Genomic DNA, 20,128 nt, shown 5'->3' with positions numbered 1-20,128 from the left:
TCACATGGGAATATAAGAAGACTATTCAGAACAGGAGCTGCAGAGTAAGATGAACAGCATGTGAAGGTAAGGCCGGGAACCAAGGACACAGCTTTTGTGTCACTCAGCCACCTGTGGCAGAGGTCAGGATTTCAGCAGGGATTTCTGCAGACGTTCCTTGAACACCCCCAGGGTGGGTGACTCCACCACCTCCCTGGGCAGTCCATTCCAGTGCCTGGCCACCCTTTCTGAGAAGTAATATTTCCTAATGTTCAGCCTGAACCTCTCCTGCCGCAGCTTGAAAACATTCCCTCTAGTTCTATCAGTAATGACACGAGAGAAGAGGCCGACCCCCAGCTCACTGCAACCTCCCTTCAGGAAGTTATAGAGAGCAATGAGGTTTCCCCTGAGCCACCTCTTCTCCAGGGTGGACATTCCCATCTCCTGCAGCCTCTCCTCATATGGCCCCATTGTGCTCCAGACCCCTCACCAGCTTTGTTGCCCTTCTTTGAACACGTTCCAATGCCTCAGTGTCTTTTTCTCAGTGAGGGGCCACAAACTGGACACAGAATTAGAGTTGTGGCCTCACCAGTGCTGAGTACAGGGGGACAGTCACCTCTCTGCTCCTGCTGGCGTCACTGTTTCTGATGCAAAATGTATGTAAGTGTCACATGTGTGACATCCTTTTTGATGGAGTTCTGTGACTGGAGTTCAATGGATTTGAGAGCTGACTTGAAGCCTGTGGGCATCACCCAGGAGTTGGGGTGAGAGGATGAGGCGTAGGAACAGGAACCTCTTTGGTCGTTATTAACTCCCAACTTTTTGGTCAGGAATCTCTGTGTGTTTCTTTATCATGTAAAGAACAGAGTCATTTTGCAGCTTGTGAATGAATTGATTCACGCCTGCTGATTGGTGCTGTTCTCTACAGGGAGCTGCAATGGAAATGGACACTTGTGGTCCACTGTCCAGCCCCCTCCCGTGTTGGATTTTCTGGGCTTTGAGACACGTCTTCCAGATGCACTTTGTGTTATTTCTGATGTGTTGACCTGTTGAGCTCCAGCCCCAAAGGAGGATTCAAGTACTACCATTGGGAATGTACTATTTCTTGCTAAACAGAATTCATGTGCACCCTTGTCTTTCGTCTGCACAAAGGATCTTGTAATCATCTCTGTCTGTGTTTCTTTTAGACCCAGAGATGGAGCAGAGAGGAACACAGACTTGGGTGAATCTTCATTCAGGAGCAGGGACACGTCATGCTCATCTGAGGTGTCTGACTGACAGCAAGAGCAGAGAGGTAAGTTTCATAGGGTCGCGTGCCCATTTTATTTTTTTTTTCATTCATGATGCATAGAGGCGTTCCCCAGACAAAGTGAGCATTTCTCAACTGGACTTTCTAGAAATGAGCTAGGCAGTGAAAATGGGTTTGAAGCATTCCTAAGAGCCCCGCAAGAGAATGCTGAGAGTTAATCTGGCACCCTCCTTTGGAAACGTCCGTTGTCTGTCAGCTCTTCAGCTGTGCCCTAACACCTCCCATTGCGCTGCCACACCAGGATGGAATTCCAAGCCCACACTGAGTCCTGGAATGTTGTGGTGCCGTGTTGGAATTAGACGTGACCACGTGGTCTTGGCTCCCCGCCTTGTGGGGGGTCATGGTGGACCAGGCTGTTGGCCGTTGGTGATGTCATAAGCGTCTGGAATGAGGGGAGGAGCGGTGCATTCTGTGTTCCTTTGTGGGTGAGCTAGTGGTCGGAGTGGTTGGTTGTCTTGTTGTTCTTGTGCCTTTTGTGCCGTTAGTTAGTTAGTTTTGTTAGTTAGTTAGTTTTGTTAGTTAGTTAGTGTTGTTAGTTAGCGTTGTTAGTTAGTTATTGTTGTTAGTTAGTTACTGTTGTTAGTTAGTACCGTTAGTTAGTTAGTTCCGTTAGTTAGTTAGTGCCTTTAGTTAGTTAGTGCCTTTAGTTAGTTAGTGCCGTTAGTTAGTTAGTGCCTTTAGTTAGTGGCTTTAGTTAGTATCTTTAGTGCTTTTTCTTCTCACCGTCGTGTGCAGCAGCTTGTAGGTAAGCTGAGCTGACGTGGGATGGATGGGTGGGCAGTGAGGTGTTGAGAACTGCTGGCTGTTTGAGCTCACAGCACCGTATTGCTTACTCTTGACCATCAGACGTAATTTTCCCCGGTACACACGTTCCAAAGGGGGTATCAGTAAAGTTGGCACCTGTCCCGTGCTTCTTCCATTGTCTTTGCTCAGTAGTGGAAGCATTGTAAAGTTGCTGGGCGGACAGGCATCACGTAGCCTGAGACTCAGCATGTCTTGCAGCAAGTGGGTAGGACAGTTGTGCTGTGTGTGTTATTCCATGACTGTCTTAGCCCTGCTCACTGACCTGCTCTTTCTCTCTCCTCTCCTCACCCTCCGCCCACTGCCTCGGTGCAGCTTTTGCTCTCATTTCATCCGAGCAAAGCGACAAGGAACTGCTGCAGATAGCTTGAGGTGATCTCACTGCCAGGTACGTGCCATGTTTTGTCCCCCCGCATGGTTTTGCCGCAGGGTATGCGTGGGTAGCTCTGAAGAAGTCTGTCCATACTGTGCTGTGTGAATAGAGAAAACAGAAGTGTGTTTCTGCTCTGTTCCAGCTGTTCACACTTGCTGTGATGGGTGCTGCGTGCAGTGGGATCAGCCGTGAGCCTGAGTTGGCGGCGACGGAGGTACAGTATGAAGCTCTGGCTGGTCTTTTTTCCCTGTGTTGAGCCTTTAGAAGGAGCTGCAGGTGTACTCTCCTGCAGGAAAGAATGGGCCAAAAAGGGCCTGGCCACTTGTCTGTGCCAGTGCCATTGCTGATGAGTCTGGGTAGAGAGAGATGCATCTTTGCATGGCCTGGCAATGCACGCCAGAAAGGGAAATAACTGTGATGAGACGTGCAGCTCCTTCTGAAGTGCTCCTGATAAGGACGGAGCGCATTTGCTGCAGCTTTCTTTGCAGATGTGCTCCTCACCTTGAAATCCTCCTGGTTTGTCCTCATCTCCTGACCACGGCCTGTGCTCTGTTTTGCAGGCTGATAACATGCGGGAGCCGCAGCTGGTGCGTGCTATGTCATCTTTAAACGTACCAGCGATTGCGGCAGCCCATGTTATTAGGAGCCACGTCGCCCAGGGGCCGGATGAGCTCTCTCTGGAGGTAAGCAGTTCCAGGCGTTCCTTGTTGTTGTGCACAGAATTAGTATAGAGTGTGAACGCCTTGGGAATACTCTCATATTTTGTGTCGTAGAAGAAGGCTTTTGTTTTAGCTGTGCTGAAGCTGGGATTGATGTTTCAATCTTTTGCAGGTTGGAGACATCGTGTGCATTGTTGATATGCCACCAAAGGAGATGAGCCCCTTTTGGAGAGGCAAGCGTGGCTTTGAGGTAGGCACACATTTTTGACTAGAGAGCACAGCTTCAGTAGAGTCGGGAATCTCCGGTTGGAGCTGCTCTGCCTGCACAGGATGGCTTCTGGATGCAAACAGTTGCCCTGTGTCGGTGTCAGAGGACCTTCCCTTTGGCTCTGGGCTTGGGCTAATGCCCACCTGTCTTTTTGTTCTTATTACAGGTTGGTTTTTTCCCTGGTGAGTGCGTGGAACTCATCAGGGGAAAACTGCCCGAGTCCATCCTACATTCGTTGCCAAAGCCAGGTGCGTATTTTACATTTGACAATGCGGGTTAGTAAAATGGGGTCTGAATGTGGCTTTCAGGGGGTTCATTAATGCCCGAGTTGAGCAAGCTTAGAAAGAGAACTGCATTAAGCTCCTTGGGCACCTCCAGGGATGGGGAAAATCCGTTCTTGCGTGTCTTTGTTGGGAACATGCTTTCAGTTGTTACGTGTTCTGTTGAATGTGTTGCACTCGGCCTCGTCCAACCGAGCCAGGGCTGAAATGAACTTGTTTCTTTGTTTTGTTGCGCAGAGCCAAAGAAACGGGGCAAGTTCATCTCCTGCCTTCGTTCCCTGTTGAAGGCCTGCCCCAGGAGAGCGAAGCAGCCTGAGCCTCCAACATTCTCGGGATCCATGTCCCTGCTTGACATCGTTGAGAGGTATTTAGCCAAAAGGACTTGAGGGCTGAGCTGTAGGAATGGAAGCATCCTCTGCTGTTTGAAACAGAGCGCTTTTCTAAGCTGTGTTTCAGCAGAAACCAGGCATTGCCAGGAACAGGCAACTATTGGCAAGGGTTCGGTGCAGCTCTTCCCTCACCCTGCACCACGACTGACAGCATGCTCTGTTTTCTCTGCAGAATGAGTTCTCCCAGTAAGAGGGCAGAGTCAGCAGCTTGCAGTTGGCGTTCCTGCTTCTGCCTGGGCAAACCATCCCCTGTGGCCAAACGCCAACTGCAGAGCAGTGCCAGGGAGCCCTCTGAAGCTGAAGTCTTGGTCCTGGCAGGTAAGCATGCAAATCCAGCTTTCAAAACACTGCTTGTCAGCAACACAGGTAGAATTCATGCTTTCAGTGGGCTTGTACCTCTTTCTGTATTCCTGCGTTCGAGCCGTGCCTGACATCGTTGGTTGACTCCTGTCTTTCCCAAATGAGTCTCTTGTCAACACAAGAGCTGGACCTGCACGAGGATCACTTTCAAGACAGTGACACTGTTGCTAGAAGCCTATTTGCTTCTGCCCACCATCACTGCATAGCCAAATGTCAAGAACCTGTTTCATGATTCATCTTGTGAAACTTTGACACTAACTGCTGTGCGTCTACTCCTTCCTAGGTGACCCGAGCCCTTGTATATCTCCAAGACGCCAGGCATGTTACGATGCAGCATCCTGTGATTCCATCAATGAAGAACTGTTACTAAGCACAGGATGCTGCAGTTCAGATGAAAGCCTTCCGTATAACATCAGTTATAAAGAGAAGAATGCCATCATCGTTGAAGCTCTCGTTCATCCCATACCTGTTGAAGCTGCTGACCTGAGCCTGCCAGACTCCTCAGGCACCAGCCTGAACCGAGTGCCTTTCGAGGACAGCCCAGCCCAAGCACAGCACGAGTGCCCCGACAGCAGCACAACCATGCAGGCTCAGGTCAGCATTACAGAGGAGAAGCCAAACATCTTGGAGGGGGAGGTAGAATCAGGCCAAGAGTCCCAGGCTCCGGGCAGCAGCACGACTTCTGAGACACTCTCGTCAGACAACAGAGAATGAGTCCCATCTTTCCTCCAGACCTCACACCCCCTCCTTTTTCCTATTGAATAAAGGCACGCTCGTGCTCAATCAGTGCCTTGACTGAATTCTGAGTTTTCATTCGCAGAGATTGGGATGAGTACAAGAAACAGCAAGACAGCTCAGCTTGCAACGCTCTGGCTGTGGGGTGCGTGCAGGGACACTGTAACCATACAGGGAAAGGCTTCCACTGCTTCCTCAAGCTGTAGTCCAGCCCTGCTACTGCTCTGTGGCACAAAGCCCTGAGGGATGTTCCATATTGTTAACCTAAGTGAAGCCAGCTTCATGCACTGTGTTTTGTTGTTGCTGGGTGAGAGGGGGATGCACGTTGGTGAGAAGATGAGCATTGCTGGATCTGCCACGAGTGTCCCTTCTGCCTCTAAGAATATGTCCTAAGTAGGATGTGAACACTGCTGGCACTTCCTCATTGCACGTGCTTGGAGGATCTTCAGTTCTTGCACATTTCAGGATATCTGTCAGTGACTACGAGGAAATTCTCAAGTACTAGGAATTCCATGAAACAGTTGGAACGGGTAAGTGTCATCTTTGTACAGAAACAGCACGCCTAACAGTCTGTCTCACCACTCTAGAATTAATCTGAGAATAGATTAACAGCTCTTGTCAGTTCTCTAAGTCAGGTTTCATTTGTATAAATTTGGAATTCGTTTTTTAAACCAGTTGGAAATTGTAATGTTATATTAGAGAAGAATTCACACTCAACTTTAAGCATCTGTGTTTTGATTTGTAGGTGGTTTTGCCAAGGTAAAACTCGGGCGGCATCTTCTTACTGGTGAAAAAGTTGCACTAAAAATCATGGAGAAAGTTACTGTAGGGGTAAGCCAAAAGGCATTTAAATATGATAATATCTTCTGTTGGAGTTGTGGAGTTCTCAAGAACACGGGGGCAGCTGGGATGGTACATACGAATGCAGCCTACTGGTCCCATTGCCTTTTGAAAGATGCTGTAGAGCTGGAAAAAGTTTAACAGAGCACCACAAATCTTGTTGCTGGTTGTTCAGAGGGCAGAATTCTCTGGCTTTAAAATGGAGGAAGTTATTACGTTATTACATTACATTACATTATTGTTACATTATTACAGCAACTTTACCAAAATACCAATGAAAATGCTGAATGTTTTACTTTTCATTTTTCACAGCTCTGTTTCAGAATTTCTATGGGAGTGATGTCAGTCATTGCTGAGTTGATGTTGAATTGTGTACTGTCCCATATGTGCTTGTTCTGTTCCACAGCAGTCAGATGTGGTACCTGGTATGTCACAGTAGTTAGCGATTTCATCGCTTGCTTTTATGGTCTCTTAAGGATGACTTGCCTCATGCTAAAACAGAAATTGATGCCATGAAGAACTGAAGTCATCAACATGTTTGCCCATTGGATCACGTAAGAGAGGCATAAAAGAAATATTTATAGTCATAGAGGTAAGAAATAGTTTCTGCTTTCTGTGCTGTCTTACTTATCTTTCTCTGATACTCTCTAAATGCATTTTCAGATAACCTTATCTTACAGGGAAGCTGTTTGATTGCATTGTTTCTAAGGACCGCCTTTTGGAAGAGGAAGCTCCAGTCTTTTTTTGACAGACTGTTTCAGCAATTGCTTCTGTTCACAGTCAGGGTTATGCCCAGAGACCTCAAACCAGTGAGCCTGAACTGCAGTCAGTCTTCCATAAATAATAATGAATGTGTTTTTATTTTTCTGTTGGCAGAGAGAGTTACAGTACTCCACTCCATTCCAGTGGATTGCAGGAGAGAACTGAAGGGGGGAGAAGTAACACAAAGTAGAACTCATGGGTTGAGATAGAATTATGTACTGAGATAGAGAAAAGGATAATAGTTATGATGAATGCAAAAGCAATTGCTCACCACCTACCAATCAGTGTCCAGTTAGCCTCCTAGTAGTGGAAGAGATTTACATGAAGTTATACCCCCTTCAAAACTCCTTCCACAATATGTCATATAGTATGGAATATCCTTTGGCCAGTTTAAGTCAGCTGTCCTAGTTCTGTTCCTTCTCACTTCCTTGGGCTCTCAGCTGAGATTGACTGTGGCTCTGTACAACGCTGCCTGGCAGCAACTGTAAGCATCACTGCGCTATCTCCATTGTTTCTCTAGAATGAAAACGTAGTATTATATCAGACACTGAAGAAGATAATTCAGTCCCAGCTGAAACTCAGACAATAACTTGTGCTTAGGATTCTTTCCCTACAGGAAATGTTAGGATATGTTACAGGATATTTATTGCTATGTGGTACTGTGTTCTGTAGCTGAGCTGGATTTTGTTATCCTTGAAGAAGTATCTTCCTCTGAAAGGGGAGTAAAACATGATGCTCCTAATGAGCGGAGCAGAGACACAGATCTGATCTGAGTGTTGGTTTCACATTTTTGTGATGCTCTTTGCTGCAGTTTGTATCTCGAGAGAAGCCCTTGTGGTGTCAGTCTGTTGTATAACCTGCTCTAGTTTTGTGCCTCAAGGAAGAGTGATCCTTTAAACAAATGGTGGCTATACAGAGGGTATGGGGTGAGATGCATTCCTCTGGCCCCATCCAATGGATTTTCTGTCACAAAGATCATTCTCCCCAGCTTCTCTTCTCTGAGTGGGAGCTTCAGCCCCCTGCACAGGCTGGAGGTCATCCATAGAACTTGCTTCAGAGTTTGTTTCAGGTTGTTATCCTTCCTGGCCAAAAACCAGATACAGTATTGTAGATGTGGTGCAATGAGTGTTGAAGCAGGAATGACTTGTCCTGGTCTGGTTGTGCTGCTTTTTAATGCAGCTGATGATCTTGTTGTACTTCTTTTCTGTCAGAGCACACTGCTGGCTTGCATTCAGCCTGTGGTCTCTCACCACTTGTCCTCCTAGTCCCCAGGTCCTTTCCAACAGATACAAGCTAGTATTTCCCACCTAGGATATTGGAAGATGGGAACTTGCCAGCAGTCAGTGAAGATCTCTGAGACAGCGAGAGCGAGCGAGCTTTGAGTAGACTGGGAACCACTGTCCACAGCAGGAAATAAGAGAAGAGAAAAGATGTTTCCTTGGGCACTTGGGTGGAAATCATTCCTGACTGCTTTCTCATCCACTGGGAAAATCTGCTGATTGACAATTTGAAGCTGATAGACTTTGGACTCTGTGCAAAGCCAGAGGTAAGAGGATGTGTTAAATCAAATACAATGTGCCCCCAAGTAATGCATGTTTGACCACCGTATGCAACAGGGGCTTGTCCAAACAAACACCCTAAAATCAAGCTGTTTCTGTGGCTGACATGTCATTCCATCTTGTTTGGATTGGCCTGAACTGTATGAGAGTGGTTAACAGATTGCTCAGAAGCACAGGTAGATAATTTTCTCTAGCTAGACTCCCTGTTTTCATAGTCTAAGCTGTAGATAATCTTGTAGGTATATCACCTGTCTTATGCAAGGGTCTGTAATAGGAGCATGGGGTTGGTGTGCCTAAGGAACCCTCTAAGGAACTGCATGTAGGATGAGATTGTGGATAGAATAAAATGACTTTTGCAGGTGACGTACAAATCCTGTGATTGCATATGCTTGAACTGAATTGTTTCTTGATCTTCAAACTGATTTCCAGAAGCCTTTATTAACATGTAAGATGGGTGCTGGTAAGAAAGAATGGGAAGACTGCCTTACTGATTCCAAGAGAATTACTTGTCCTCAAATGATTTTTCCTGGCCAAAGTTAGAGCCTCTCACAGGTAATCGAGACCAACAGGCTGTTGTTGCACAATCAACAGGCACAATCTAGATGATCAGCTGAGGAAAATAAAGCATCATGCCAAGGGTACTAGATAAGTGAGCAGCTTGAGATCTGCACATTTATGTGATACTCATGGTCTTAGACAATATTTGTTTAGTGAGGTCACATTGAATGAAAACAAAATCTAAGATTAATGAAAATATACAAAGGAGAAGAAGCCTCTGAGGCTTCTGAAGTGTTATGACCAGAAGACATAAACTCTGTTTTTGAAAGAGCAATTTGCTCTGTTAATTATCCATCATTTTTGTGCAGTCTGTTTTGTCAGACTTGTCTTTAGCTTCCAAGTTGTATGTGAAGACTTGTTTGCACTGTAATGCACAATGTACGAAAAATTGAGAGATGAAAATGTGAAGAGTTTTTCTATCTTTGATTTCATGTCTGGAATTTTGGAACCCACTACTTGCAGTTGTTAATCTGTCCAAACTGGTCTGGTTTGCAATGCCCTCATACTTCTTGAAAAGCTCTGCTGTTAAAGGCAGAACAATTCCTACAAGTGCCATGGCCCCACTGTTGTTCTAATTCTTGTTTCTTTGTTTTCCACACGCTGCTTTTCAAGCCTCCTTTTTCTTTACAGTCCAAGTGAGAATTGCACTGTGAGGTGTCTGAACCTTGTTGTGCCTCTACATAAAGAGAACAGCAGCAAAGCCTGACAGGTGACTGTGCTGACAGCTCTCGTAGCCAGTAACACGTAACTGTGCTAAATCCCTTGTGATGGCTTTGATTTCATTTTTGCCAGTGAAATCCTTGTAAAAGGAACTGCAGCAGTGTGATGAGCTAAGGTGAAGATGCTGGTTTTAGTAGTGCTCTAAGCTGAGTGGAAGGGCAATTGAATGAGGGTTATATGCTTTCTGTGGACAATAAGGTTGTGGTGCTGTTGGGGTGGGTCCAGAGGAGGGGCCACTGTGATGATCAGAGGGTTGGAGCAGCTCTCCTATGAGGAAAGGCTGGATTGTGGCTCTGGGCAGCCTGGTCTGGTGGTTGGCGACCCTGCACATAGCAGGGGGTTGGAACTGGATGATCTTTGAGATCCTTTTCAACCCAGGCCATTCTATGGCTGTACAGTTCCATACTGGAACAAATATAAAATGCTAACTATGTAAAACATGGAGTCAAACCTGTGTGATTTGTCCACACCAGGAGGTGATTAGAAAACAATTTTTTAAGCTACAAAGCTGCTTGCATGAAAGGAAAAGAAAATAAAACTACAAGAAAAAGGGAAAACCTTTCTTCCTGAAAATAGGAAGAATAATGGACCTGACATGAAATTTGGGTGAAGCTGCCTGATTTTATGAAGCTATTCCCATTATTTTCTTGGTGCTGTGTTTCCCAAATGAGTGGTTTCTGGCTGTGCTGCAGCACCAGTCTGCATGTGAACATCAGCTCTATTCACCATCTGGGAAGATTAGGACTTCCCTTCTCCCACCAGCACCACTGAATTACAGTTACTCAGTGGTTAAACAAAGGAATCCTTAAAGAAGGGTTTACAGCTGTCGTGTTATCTGAAGTGCTTGGGGCATTCTGATGCTATTAAGCTCTATGTATTAACAAGTTCAAAAAGAAAAGGTAGGCATCTGATTGTTGTGACAGTTTCTAAGTGATTTGGAAAGCTGTACCACCCAACCACTCCTTCTGTTTGATGGAGGTGACAAAGCTCAGTTTAATTTATGACTGCTGTTTAAATCCTGAAGCTGGAGCTGGTTCCTGGAGCAGAAAAAGCTCGGAAGCTGTCCCTCCTACAAGCAGGCACCTCTGAGCAAAATATGACATCTCGATTTCTGATGGTAAGGTCAGGAGACCTGATTCCAGCGTCTAGCTTTCGGCTTCATGCTGTGTTAGTGGGACCTTTGGCATCTAGCACTGACCAACAGCAACTGACAGGCTGGTAACAGTGCACCCCAAAACAGTTATGTGTCTATTTATGTTATGAGGGAAAATTGCATTGAGATTTCCTATTTTTACACTTTGCAGATCTAACTCGCTGCTGGAAGAATCCTGTACGCCTTGTTCACACCATTTTCAATGAGCTGGATGAGTCTGTTGTTGGCATTTTAATACCATTGACCAGGCAGGCAATATGTATGGAGTATTTGGCTCTCTCTACAGTCATGAATGTTTGAGTATCTTCAACATGTGGCTCGTTGCTTCCATTTCAGGCTGCCCAGAGAAGCTGTGGATGCCTGTCCTTGGTGTTGAAGGCGAGGTTGGATGGGTGATGGGCAGCCTGAGCTGGTTAGTGGGCAGCCAGCCCATGGCAGGGTGTTTAGAACTTAATGATCTTGAAGGTTTCTTCCAACCCAAGCCCTCCCGTGATCCTATGATTCTGTGATTTCATTCAGGTTTATTAAGATGAGATGAGTTCTCCTAAATACGCTGTTCTCCATATGATTATAATTGGAGTCTAGATGGATGACTTAAACCAGACTCCAAACTTTTTGATGGCCAAAATGAAATGAAATCAATCCTTTACTGTGTCAGTAGTCTGTAACTAGAGCCCATCAGGTAATTCCCAGCCTCCTGCCTGTATCAGTGGCTGCACACGGTGAAAAAGTCTGATGGGATTTTAACCTCTAAAATGTTCAGAATCAGCCAGAGGGTGAATATATTCACTGTGCAAATACCTGCAGTAATAAGCTTGTCATGTATGTCCTCAGGTAGCACAGTAGTTAATGGTGGGACTCAGTAGGTCATGCTGAAAGTTGAGTCTGCTGATCTTGAAGGTCTTTTCCAGCCTACATGACCTTATGCTAATATTTCTGTATTTATTTCTGTTCAGCTCCCAGAAAACCTCCCACCCAGCCCCCAGCTGACCCCGTGGTGAAAAATAAAACAGAAACCTCAGTGACGCTGGCATGGTCCCCTGCGAAGATGCAACGCCCGATTGCAATCGATGGCTACATTGTGGAAGGCAATAAACTAACTGGCTTCACCTGGGTGAGGTGCCACGAGTCTCATGTCCCCGTCCCAGAGTTCACGGTGAGCAATCTGTCTGAAGAGGCTGATGATCAGTTCCGAGTGTCTGCAGTCAATGCGCATGGACAGAGCCCGTCTCTGGAATTCCCAGGGAGCGTGCACCTTGGTAAGCACAAAAACCCCAATGGAAATGGGTCAGTGTGTGCTGAGCAGCTGTGTTGGTTCCCTAAAGATGTTTCCTTTGACTTTAAGGATAGTAGTGCATTAACACACCAAAGGCTTTCCTTTATTACTAGTTCTCCTGTCAACCTCCAGCTACCACTAAAGTGATACAAGTTCTGTTTCTGTGACAGAGACATGAATATCCTTATCTTTTGATATCACACATGTGCAAGAGGCAGAACTTTCTGTAACAGATCTTAAGCATAGAAGTGCTTCTTCCAGCACTCATGCAAAGGGAGAAGTAGAAATGTACCTATGATTTAATCTTCCATCTCTAAATGAGATACCAGACTTGCATCTAAAGAGCATTAAGACATCCATGTTGTTCTTCCTCAGAACCCGTCCTGGCTGTGAAATCCCCCCTAACAGCAGGTGAAGCTGTACCTGGAGGGGATGCCATGTTTACTACTGATCTTACAACAATGTGTTGCAGCACTTGGTACCTCAGTGGTAAAGTCTTACAGGAAAGCGAGACCTGCATCATCAAGAGAACCCAAACTACTCACAGCCTAATGATAAAGAACGTCACCAAGAACGATGATGGAGCAGAAGTGAAATTTGTTGCCGAAAATGTTGATGTCAGCACCAAGATGAGAGTGAGAGGTATTTGCTTTGATCCTTCTCCTTTCCTCTTACAGTCAAGGCATAGTTGCTGTGATCTGATGATTAGAACTGGGGCTGCAGGCATTCACTGCCTGTACCAAATACCTGAAATTGCATCCCATGGACTGATGTGAGTCCTGGTAATGACCTAAACATGATAGCACTGAGTGTAGGGTAAGCCAGTCTACCCAGCTGCTTGGTATCTGAACCAGATTGCTTCATGCCAGCTGATGAATGTCTGCAGTTCACAGCTCTTGGCCAGTGCATTCAGTCAGCAGGTTTACCACTGCATCACCATAGAGCAGTACTTTCAGCTCCAGGTTCAGACAGCCTTTCTGATTGCACTGGAATAGTTTAGAAGTAGGGGAGCAATCATTCCAATAATATCTCTATCAATCAGCTTTGCATGACAAAGTAGAACAAATAAACATTCATGATGGGAGGACCTGTTTGTCATTGGGTGGAAACCTCTGCAGAAGCATGTTTAGAGCATTCTTAATCAGTAGAAGGAGATGTTTGGTTGATTTTTACTTAGTAAATCCGGCAAGAAGACCAAATGAAATATCTTGAATTGCTCAGCAGTGACACAATAATGAGTGCAGGAACAGAAGGTGATACTTTTTCAGAGATGTTGCAGCAAACATTGACCACGTTAGCCTGATATAAATTGAAATAACGAGGCCTTTGCTCCTGACAGGTGCTGCAGTGAGATTTACCAATAAGAGCAAAGATGTAGAAAAGATCTCCGCTCGGCTGCGTGAGGAAGCCAAACTGCAGGCTGAGCTTTCAGACACAGGCGCTACTGTGGAGTGGATGAAGGATGGGAAGGAGCTCAAGGCCAGTGAAAAATAGGAACTGCACATTGTGGGGAAGAAACACACCCTGAAAATTCACAGCGTCTCAATGGATGATGCTGTAAGTTGTCAGTGCATCTGTGAGTGGGATAAAATGCATGAGTTTGCATGATGAGGCTCTTCATCATCTTCTGCTGGTTTGTCACCCTTGTTGATCCATGGAGAAACAAGAAAGGCCTAGAGTAGTGTATGCACTTTGGCATTGGAGAGCTTACTTAATTGCTTCTTCTCAAAGAACAAACTCCAGAGAGTCATGGAGACATCTCCAAACAGAATTGAATAATGGGACTAAATTGATGGAGAGCAGAACTTCCTGCCACGGCTTGTCAGCTAGTCTTAATTTTGCTTTTCTTCTCTCTGTCATGTTAGCATAATATTTCATACTGGCAGGTCTGCCCAAAGAATTAAATGAATTAGCTGATGGACGTTTCCATGTGCTTTGCACTGTAATGTGACTATCAAATGAGTAATCAATGCTGTTATTTTAAAATCTGTGTTGGCAAGCTGTAAGACAAACAGCTGCTGTTGGTAGCTTGGTTACTGCAGAATCAGCTTTTGTGTATCTCATAGATAGGGAAGAGACCCTTAAGGGTCAGCTAGTTGGACTCCCTTGCAATGAACAGGGGCACCGCAGCTCCATCAGGTGCTCTGAGCCCTGTCCATCCTGACTTTGAACATCCTCAGGCTCACAAATCTTATACCTATGCCACACACTCGCAGTATTTCACCATTCAGCATCACCACTTGTATCTTCTCTTGCTGTAAATCAGAGCGAGCTGGTAAATCATCTGCTGTGCGGGTCAGCTGTGTCTCTCCCATGGGCATCACGTGGCTGCTGGGAGGCTCTGAAGAGCTGCAGCCAGAGGTGTGTCACCCGCTGGGCCTCGTGCCCAAAGGAGCCCACAGGAAAGTGTTGTTGCAGTTTGTCATGCACTGCACTGCCATGAGACTTGACGTGCCAGACATCCTCTGACACGTGAGCTCCTGCATCCAGGCAGGACATCTGAGACGTCTCCTTCAGCCTGACGTGGCTGCAGTTTCACACTGGTTTTACTAAGGAAGGAGAAGGCACGTGGATGAAACTCTTTTCCTGCTCTTCCTGGCATTAGCTCATAGTACAAGTAAAGCACTGTCAGGTCAAGCCTGGAGGAGTAATGCTTGTCACTGACCTGTTCCTGTTCAGGGTGGAGCTGGAGGGTAAAATAACACAAGAAATTGTCATTGAAATTCAATATCTGTGAAATTCAGCTGGCTGCATTCACAGAACCTGGCGTTAAGATCTGTTTTCTGGTTTATTTCTTGAGCCTATTTTCCATAACCCAGTCCTCATTTATGAACCGAAGCTCTACTGAAAACCTTTCGCTGTGTATGCTCATGCTGAAGTGCAGCTCCTGTGACCTTTAAAGGCACATTCAAGTTCCTCTGATCACAGGATCCTTAAGGTTGATTAAGACCCTCTAGTCCGACTGCTCACCCGTCTCCACCAAGATGCTCACCATCAGCTAGCTAAAAACTCAGCAGAGATGATAGATCAAGCACAACACTGGATTTGGGATGGCTAGAGATTCCTAAGATATTGAAGGATTGCTTGCAGGTGGTGTTGGCTCAGGTATTCACCCTGCATCCCACCTCCCGTTCTGTTTGGTTGAGAATCATGCATTCTGCAATTTCACTTTGTAATTCAAAGCCCCTTTCTTTATCTGTTAAAAAACTGATCTAAAACAAGCCGAGAAGACTCCGTTGGAACTGGTTGATGCAGAACAAAGGCATCCCCAAAGGACAAGTTGCACTGTTTGATGAACATTATTGGATGAGAGTTAAGCTAAGATTTAAAAAGTTCTGGGGCTGTCTCTGAGCATCAAATCCAGAGGAAGCCTGCATGATTCCCTGAGAATGGATACCTCCTACTTTGGTGTAGGGTTAAGGGAACACTAGCAGTAACTCCTATCACAAAATGTCACATGGCTCAGACAAAAAAGCCATCAAGAGGGCTTAATTAGGAGCACCAAATGGTCACAAGATGGTCTTAGGGCAGGGAAGTAATCTATCTACGTGACATTGATTGATGCTATTAGTTCTAAACAGCTTGACTCTAGAGGGACTGTTCTTCTTTGGTCACCTAGTTTTACAAGAATAGATGACTCCTGTCTATTACAATTTTTAACTCATTATTTGTTCACTGATGCCATAAATGTGCCTGGCATAGCAATTGGCCTTGGTATATTCAGTGACTGAAAGCAACAGTTGTTGCTGTAAGAAATGCAATGCTAAGCTAGGTCTGCCTGTAGCTGACAGCCATCAGCTTGCTCCTCAGGCAGGTTCTGTCTGGATGGAATGAAGGGCATGAAATACTGATGTGCTCTTCAAACGCTGCTTGTTAGCTTAGAGACAAAGTGTTGAATAGGTTTGTTCATGCATTGCAAACACGTTACTTGTCTGCCTTCATTTTAGCTTCAGAAGAACGTGTGCAGAATACAGAATTGATTAAAAGAAATAAGAACTGTCTGCATAGAACTTACTCTTTCCTTACACAGGAGAATCAAGCACACGTTTGTATGTGAGTACCTCCAGAGGTGAAACTCAATCACCCAAATGTAATGAGCAGAGACATTACAATCAGTTCTAACTGTATCTTCATGCTGTGCTGAATAAGCCTGAGTCAGGATGTAAACCACTTTCTCTTTTTTTCTTCAGATGAAGCCATTAATGTTGTCAGCAAGCCCAAAACCACTTCAGAAATATCAGTCAGTCCTTCTGAAGACCTGGAGCTGGTGTGTGAGGTGTCAGCTGCAAGCGGAGCTGTCGTATGGAAGAAAGATCAAACAGAGGTGAAGCAGGACCAGAGGACAACCATCATCTCCAAGGGGACGCACCGCAAGCTCATGGTCAAAAATGTGACCCTGAAAGACCAAGGGAGCTACAGCTGTGAAACAAAAGATGACAAAGCAACATTCCAAGTGAAAGTCAGAGGTGAGAAAATGCTTGGAATCCCAGAGATAAAGGAACGCTTCATTTGGTGTGTCTTACATTTGGAGGATCAACTGACAGCCTCTCTGGTGCAAAACATTTTGGCTATAGGACTTTCTTGGTCATCTAGTATCATAGCAACACTTTTCTACATGTGATTTACATCCAGGAATGAATTACTGCAACAAAGGGGAGTACAGCTGCGAGGCTGCTGGCTAGAAACTCACCTTCAAGATTCATGTAACTGGTAGGAAACACGTTTTGGTTGATATTCTTTGATTATTCCCTAGTCTGGCTGTGGAAATGTCTGTGTGAACGTGTCCTCTTTATTCTGCCATGAAACTGTTTTGAGAAGGATGAAAAGAAATGCTTACAAATGTGCAGCTAAAATGATTATTTGTTTTTAACAATATTTCATCCAGCTCTTCCCCTACAATTACTTTTATCATCAGCTGTCCATGGATGTCCAACTGTGATTTGTACAATGTGCAACACTGCTCTACCAGTTGATATTTCAACAGTACTATTTACACAGACATCCTTTTCTGCTCCAAATCCACACCAGCCTTGGGAGAGGGAGTAGGTGAGCATCTTCCTCCATTAGCTTGATCTAAATCTGACAGCTTCATCCAATCCAGGGCTTCTCCAAGACCTTTGAAAATTCTGTTACTGTTGAGGAGATAGCAGGCTTCTGGGCTTAGGTTAGAATATGGTGCCCTGTTGATGGGTCCTGAGAGTGTCCAAGCCTTACATAGAGAAAACCATCACTGCTCTTAAGATGTTTTGCAAGCAGGTGAAACTTGATTGAAGTGTGGCAGTGATGCTTTCTGAGATCTCTGGCCCCTAGTTTTTCTAGGCTTTTTGTTTGCCTCTTAAGATACAGTGAGCTGCTCTTAATTGTGGCTGTGTCCTTTGCCACGAGCATACCTCTGAGCACACAGTTATTTTGAGCTCCTCTTCTTCCAGTGGCTCGGATGAGCAATTCTGAGAGATATGCAGAATGGGGATGGCTGTGCTGCTGCTTCCTTTTCTGTCTTAGCTGTGGTTTTCCCTTGCAGGGCACAGTTCTCTGCCTGGGCCCAAGTCTGTGTGGGTCTCTCCATCCACAAAGCTGCTCACCGTGCAGGCGGCACAGGCTGAGAGGAGAGGCCAGAGCAGCTCTCCTGTTGCAACACGGAGCAGCAAGATACAAGTGGAGGAAGGGCCTGCAGCTGTACTGAGGAACTTCAATGCAATCATTGATTTTCCATCTGAAAGATAAAGAAAGAGGAATTCCCTTTCCAGCCCCTACCATCATTGTTCGGATGATTTTTATTGGTTTATTTTTTGTCCATTATATCTTTGAGGATTCAACTAACACACAGTTGCCCTATGGCCTCAGTGGAGCCACACAAGGTGCCTTTCCTTCCTGGTTGGGCAGGCAGTCACAAGATGCAGAAAGCCACGCTGGCGTCTATCCTGTTCTGTGCTGGCTGTACATGGAAATCTTGGGGTTTTCCAGATTTCAGGGCCATGTGCCTGAAACCAATTGTGCTTCTCCTGTAAGCAGAGCTGTTGGTCAGACTTGCTGGCACTAGAAATTAAAGGTGGCAGTGAGCTGAGGCCGAGGAGGTGTTAATGTAAGAGTCAGGGATGCTTTTGAGCTTCCCTTATAACTGTACGGTTCCTCAGAAAGCAGTTACGCCTGCCAGCTCCTTTCCTGTCCGGCTGTGGAGCCTTTGCTCACATGCTCCGAATCTTGCTTGAAATCATTGAGAGGAATGTAGCCAGCAGGACTTGAAGGCTGAGCTGTAGGAATGGAAGCATCCTCTGCTGTTTGAAACAGAGGGTGTTTCTAGGCTGCGTTTCAGCAGAAAGCAGGCAGTGGCGGGAACAGGCAACTATTGACAAGGGCTCGGTGCAGCTCTTCCCTCATCCTGCACCACGACTGACAGCATGCTCTGTTTTCTCTCCAGACTGAGTTCTCCCAGTAAGAGGGCAGAGTCACCAGCTGGCAGTTGGCGTTCCTGCTTCTGCCTGGGCAAACCATCCCCTGTGGCCAAACACCAACTGCAGAGCAGTGCCAGGGAGCCCTCTGAAGCTGAAGTCGTGGTCCTGGCAGGTAAGGGTGCAAATCCAGCTTTCAAAACACTGCTTGTCAGCAACACAGGTAGAATTCATGCTTTCAGTGGGCTTGTACCTCCTTCTGGCATTCAAGCCTGTGCCTGACATCTTTGGTTGACTCCTGTCTTTCCCAGATGAGTCTCACAAGCTGCTTGAAACCTGCTTGACAGGCAGCACCAAGCCTTTGCCTCCTTGGACAGTGAAAGTTTGACGCTAAATGCTGTGTATCTACTCTTTCCAGGTGAATCGATCCCTTGCCAATACAGGAACCCACCAGCAAGTTGCAATGATGCACGTTGTGCTTCCATCAATGGAGTGCAGTTAGGATGCATGAGTCACTGCAGTTCCAAGGACAGCCTTCCACGCGACAGCAATGATGGAGAGAAGGATGTTTGACCTGTTCAGTTTTTGGCCCCTCCCTGCAAGAAAACCTTGCGGTTCTGGAACGTCTTCAGCTACGAAGGTAGTGAGGGGTCTGGAGCACAAACCTTACGAGGAGCTGCTGAGGGAACTAGGATTGTTCAGCTTGGAAAAGAGCAGGCTCAGGGGAGACCTTATAACTCTCTATAACGTCCTGAAGGGAGGTTGTAGTGAGCTGGGGTTTGGCCTCTTCTCTCGTGTGATCAGTTATAGATCTAGAGGGAATGGAAAGATTCAGGCTGGACATTAGGAAATATTACTTCCCCTAAAGGGTATTCAGGCATTGGATAGCACTGCCCAGGGAGGTGGTGGAGTCACCGACCATGGGAGTGCTCAAGAAACGTTTGGATGTTGTGTTGAGAGGTATGATTTATCTGGGAAGTATTGGTAATGGTTGGACCAGATGATTTTGTAGGTCTTCTCCAACCTTGATAATTCTGTGATTCTGAGCTGAGAAACTTTTCTTGCTCAAGTCCAGCTTCCAAGCTTAACCACCTACAATGAAGTTGATGTCATTTTTCTGGTAGCCCTCAAGACAGTGTCCGCATTTACCCAAAATCAGGAGGTAACCAGCTGCAGTGAAGTGAGCGATTTCAGTGCCTATTTCTGATGGTGGCAATGAGTTCAGAGGTCACACTTAATTGACGGTGCCTGTTTCCATTCTGACAAAGGATGTAGTTGCAGCTGACTTCCCGAGGCTGCCATACGTGGTGGTGACGCAGCCTTGGGCTTGTGCGTTTGCATGACTCCCACCTTTCCTTTCTGTGTCTTGCAGGTCAGCTGGTGCTGGAAGCGGCCGGTATCTGAGTAGGAATGAAGGTGAGTGCAGGAGCAGCTGCTGAGGGGAGGAAGGAAGTCCATGCTAATGAGCTCTGAAGCATCTGCAGGTCCAGTACGAAAGGGGGCAGCAGTGATGCAGGGGGCTCCCCAGCAGGAAGCTGTCTGATCCAAATGCTTGCTGAGAGTTTGGAAGCCCAAGCCCTTATGGTCTCTGTAAGGGTGGCTAGTAAAAAGATGTTAACCAAGATGGTGGTAAATAGTCAAAGGTTGTTAGCAAAGGAAAACTGACCAATGTTGATGCCTTGACCAGAAAGCTGAGGCAGTCTCAACTGGGGAGCAG

The 20,128-nt window shown here is 46.0% G+C and overlaps 1 protein-coding gene across 2 annotated transcripts; it reads left to right on the top strand.

The window, feature by feature from the left end:
- Positions 1-6,475: 6,475 nt before the first annotated feature.
- On the top strand, positions 6,476-19,850 carry LOC146755220 (myomesin-2-like). 2 transcript variants are annotated; one of them, XM_085526220.1, is made up of 7 exons: positions 6,476-6,586; positions 8,068-8,302; positions 10,898-12,005; positions 16,213-17,068; positions 17,544-18,586; positions 18,830-19,051; positions 19,784-19,850. In XM_085526220.1, exons 3-4 carry the CDS (start codon positions 11,795-11,797, stop codon positions 16,641-16,643), a joined length of 642 nt encoding a protein of 213 aa, XP_085382346.1. In that variant the 5' UTR covers positions 6,476-6,586; positions 8,068-8,302; positions 10,898-11,794; the 3' UTR covers positions 16,644-17,068; positions 17,544-18,586; positions 18,830-19,051; positions 19,784-19,850. The 2 variants fall into 2 exon arrangements, 1 of the variants encoding a protein (XP_085382346.1); XR_014938315.1 differs by lacking the exons at positions 6,476-6,586; positions 8,068-8,302; positions 10,898-12,005 and adding an exon at positions 13,391-13,579.
- Positions 19,851-20,128: the final 278 nt, after the last annotated feature.

The sequence above is a fragment of the Coturnix japonica genome, chromosome 35, assembly GCF_054131305.1.
Source record: "Coturnix japonica strain WE chromosome 35, WE-NBRP24, whole genome shotgun sequence".
Taxonomy (NCBI): domain Eukaryota; kingdom Metazoa; phylum Chordata; class Aves; order Galliformes; family Phasianidae; genus Coturnix; species Coturnix japonica.
The sequence above is the reverse complement of the archived record's forward strand: the minus strand, read 5'-3'. Positions and strand labels throughout refer to the sequence as shown.

What these genes read in the sequence shown, in the direction of transcription:
- LOC146755220 (XM_085526220.1), top strand. Translation starts at nt 11,795, where the DNA reads ATGCAACGCCCGATTGCAATCGATGGCTACATTGTGGAAGGCAATAAA. An exon ending in CCCAGGGAGCGTGCACCTTG is followed by an intron (nt 12,006 to 16,212) that starts GTAAGCACAAAA and finishes TTTTTTCTTCAG; the next exon opens with ATGAAGCCATTAATGTTGTC.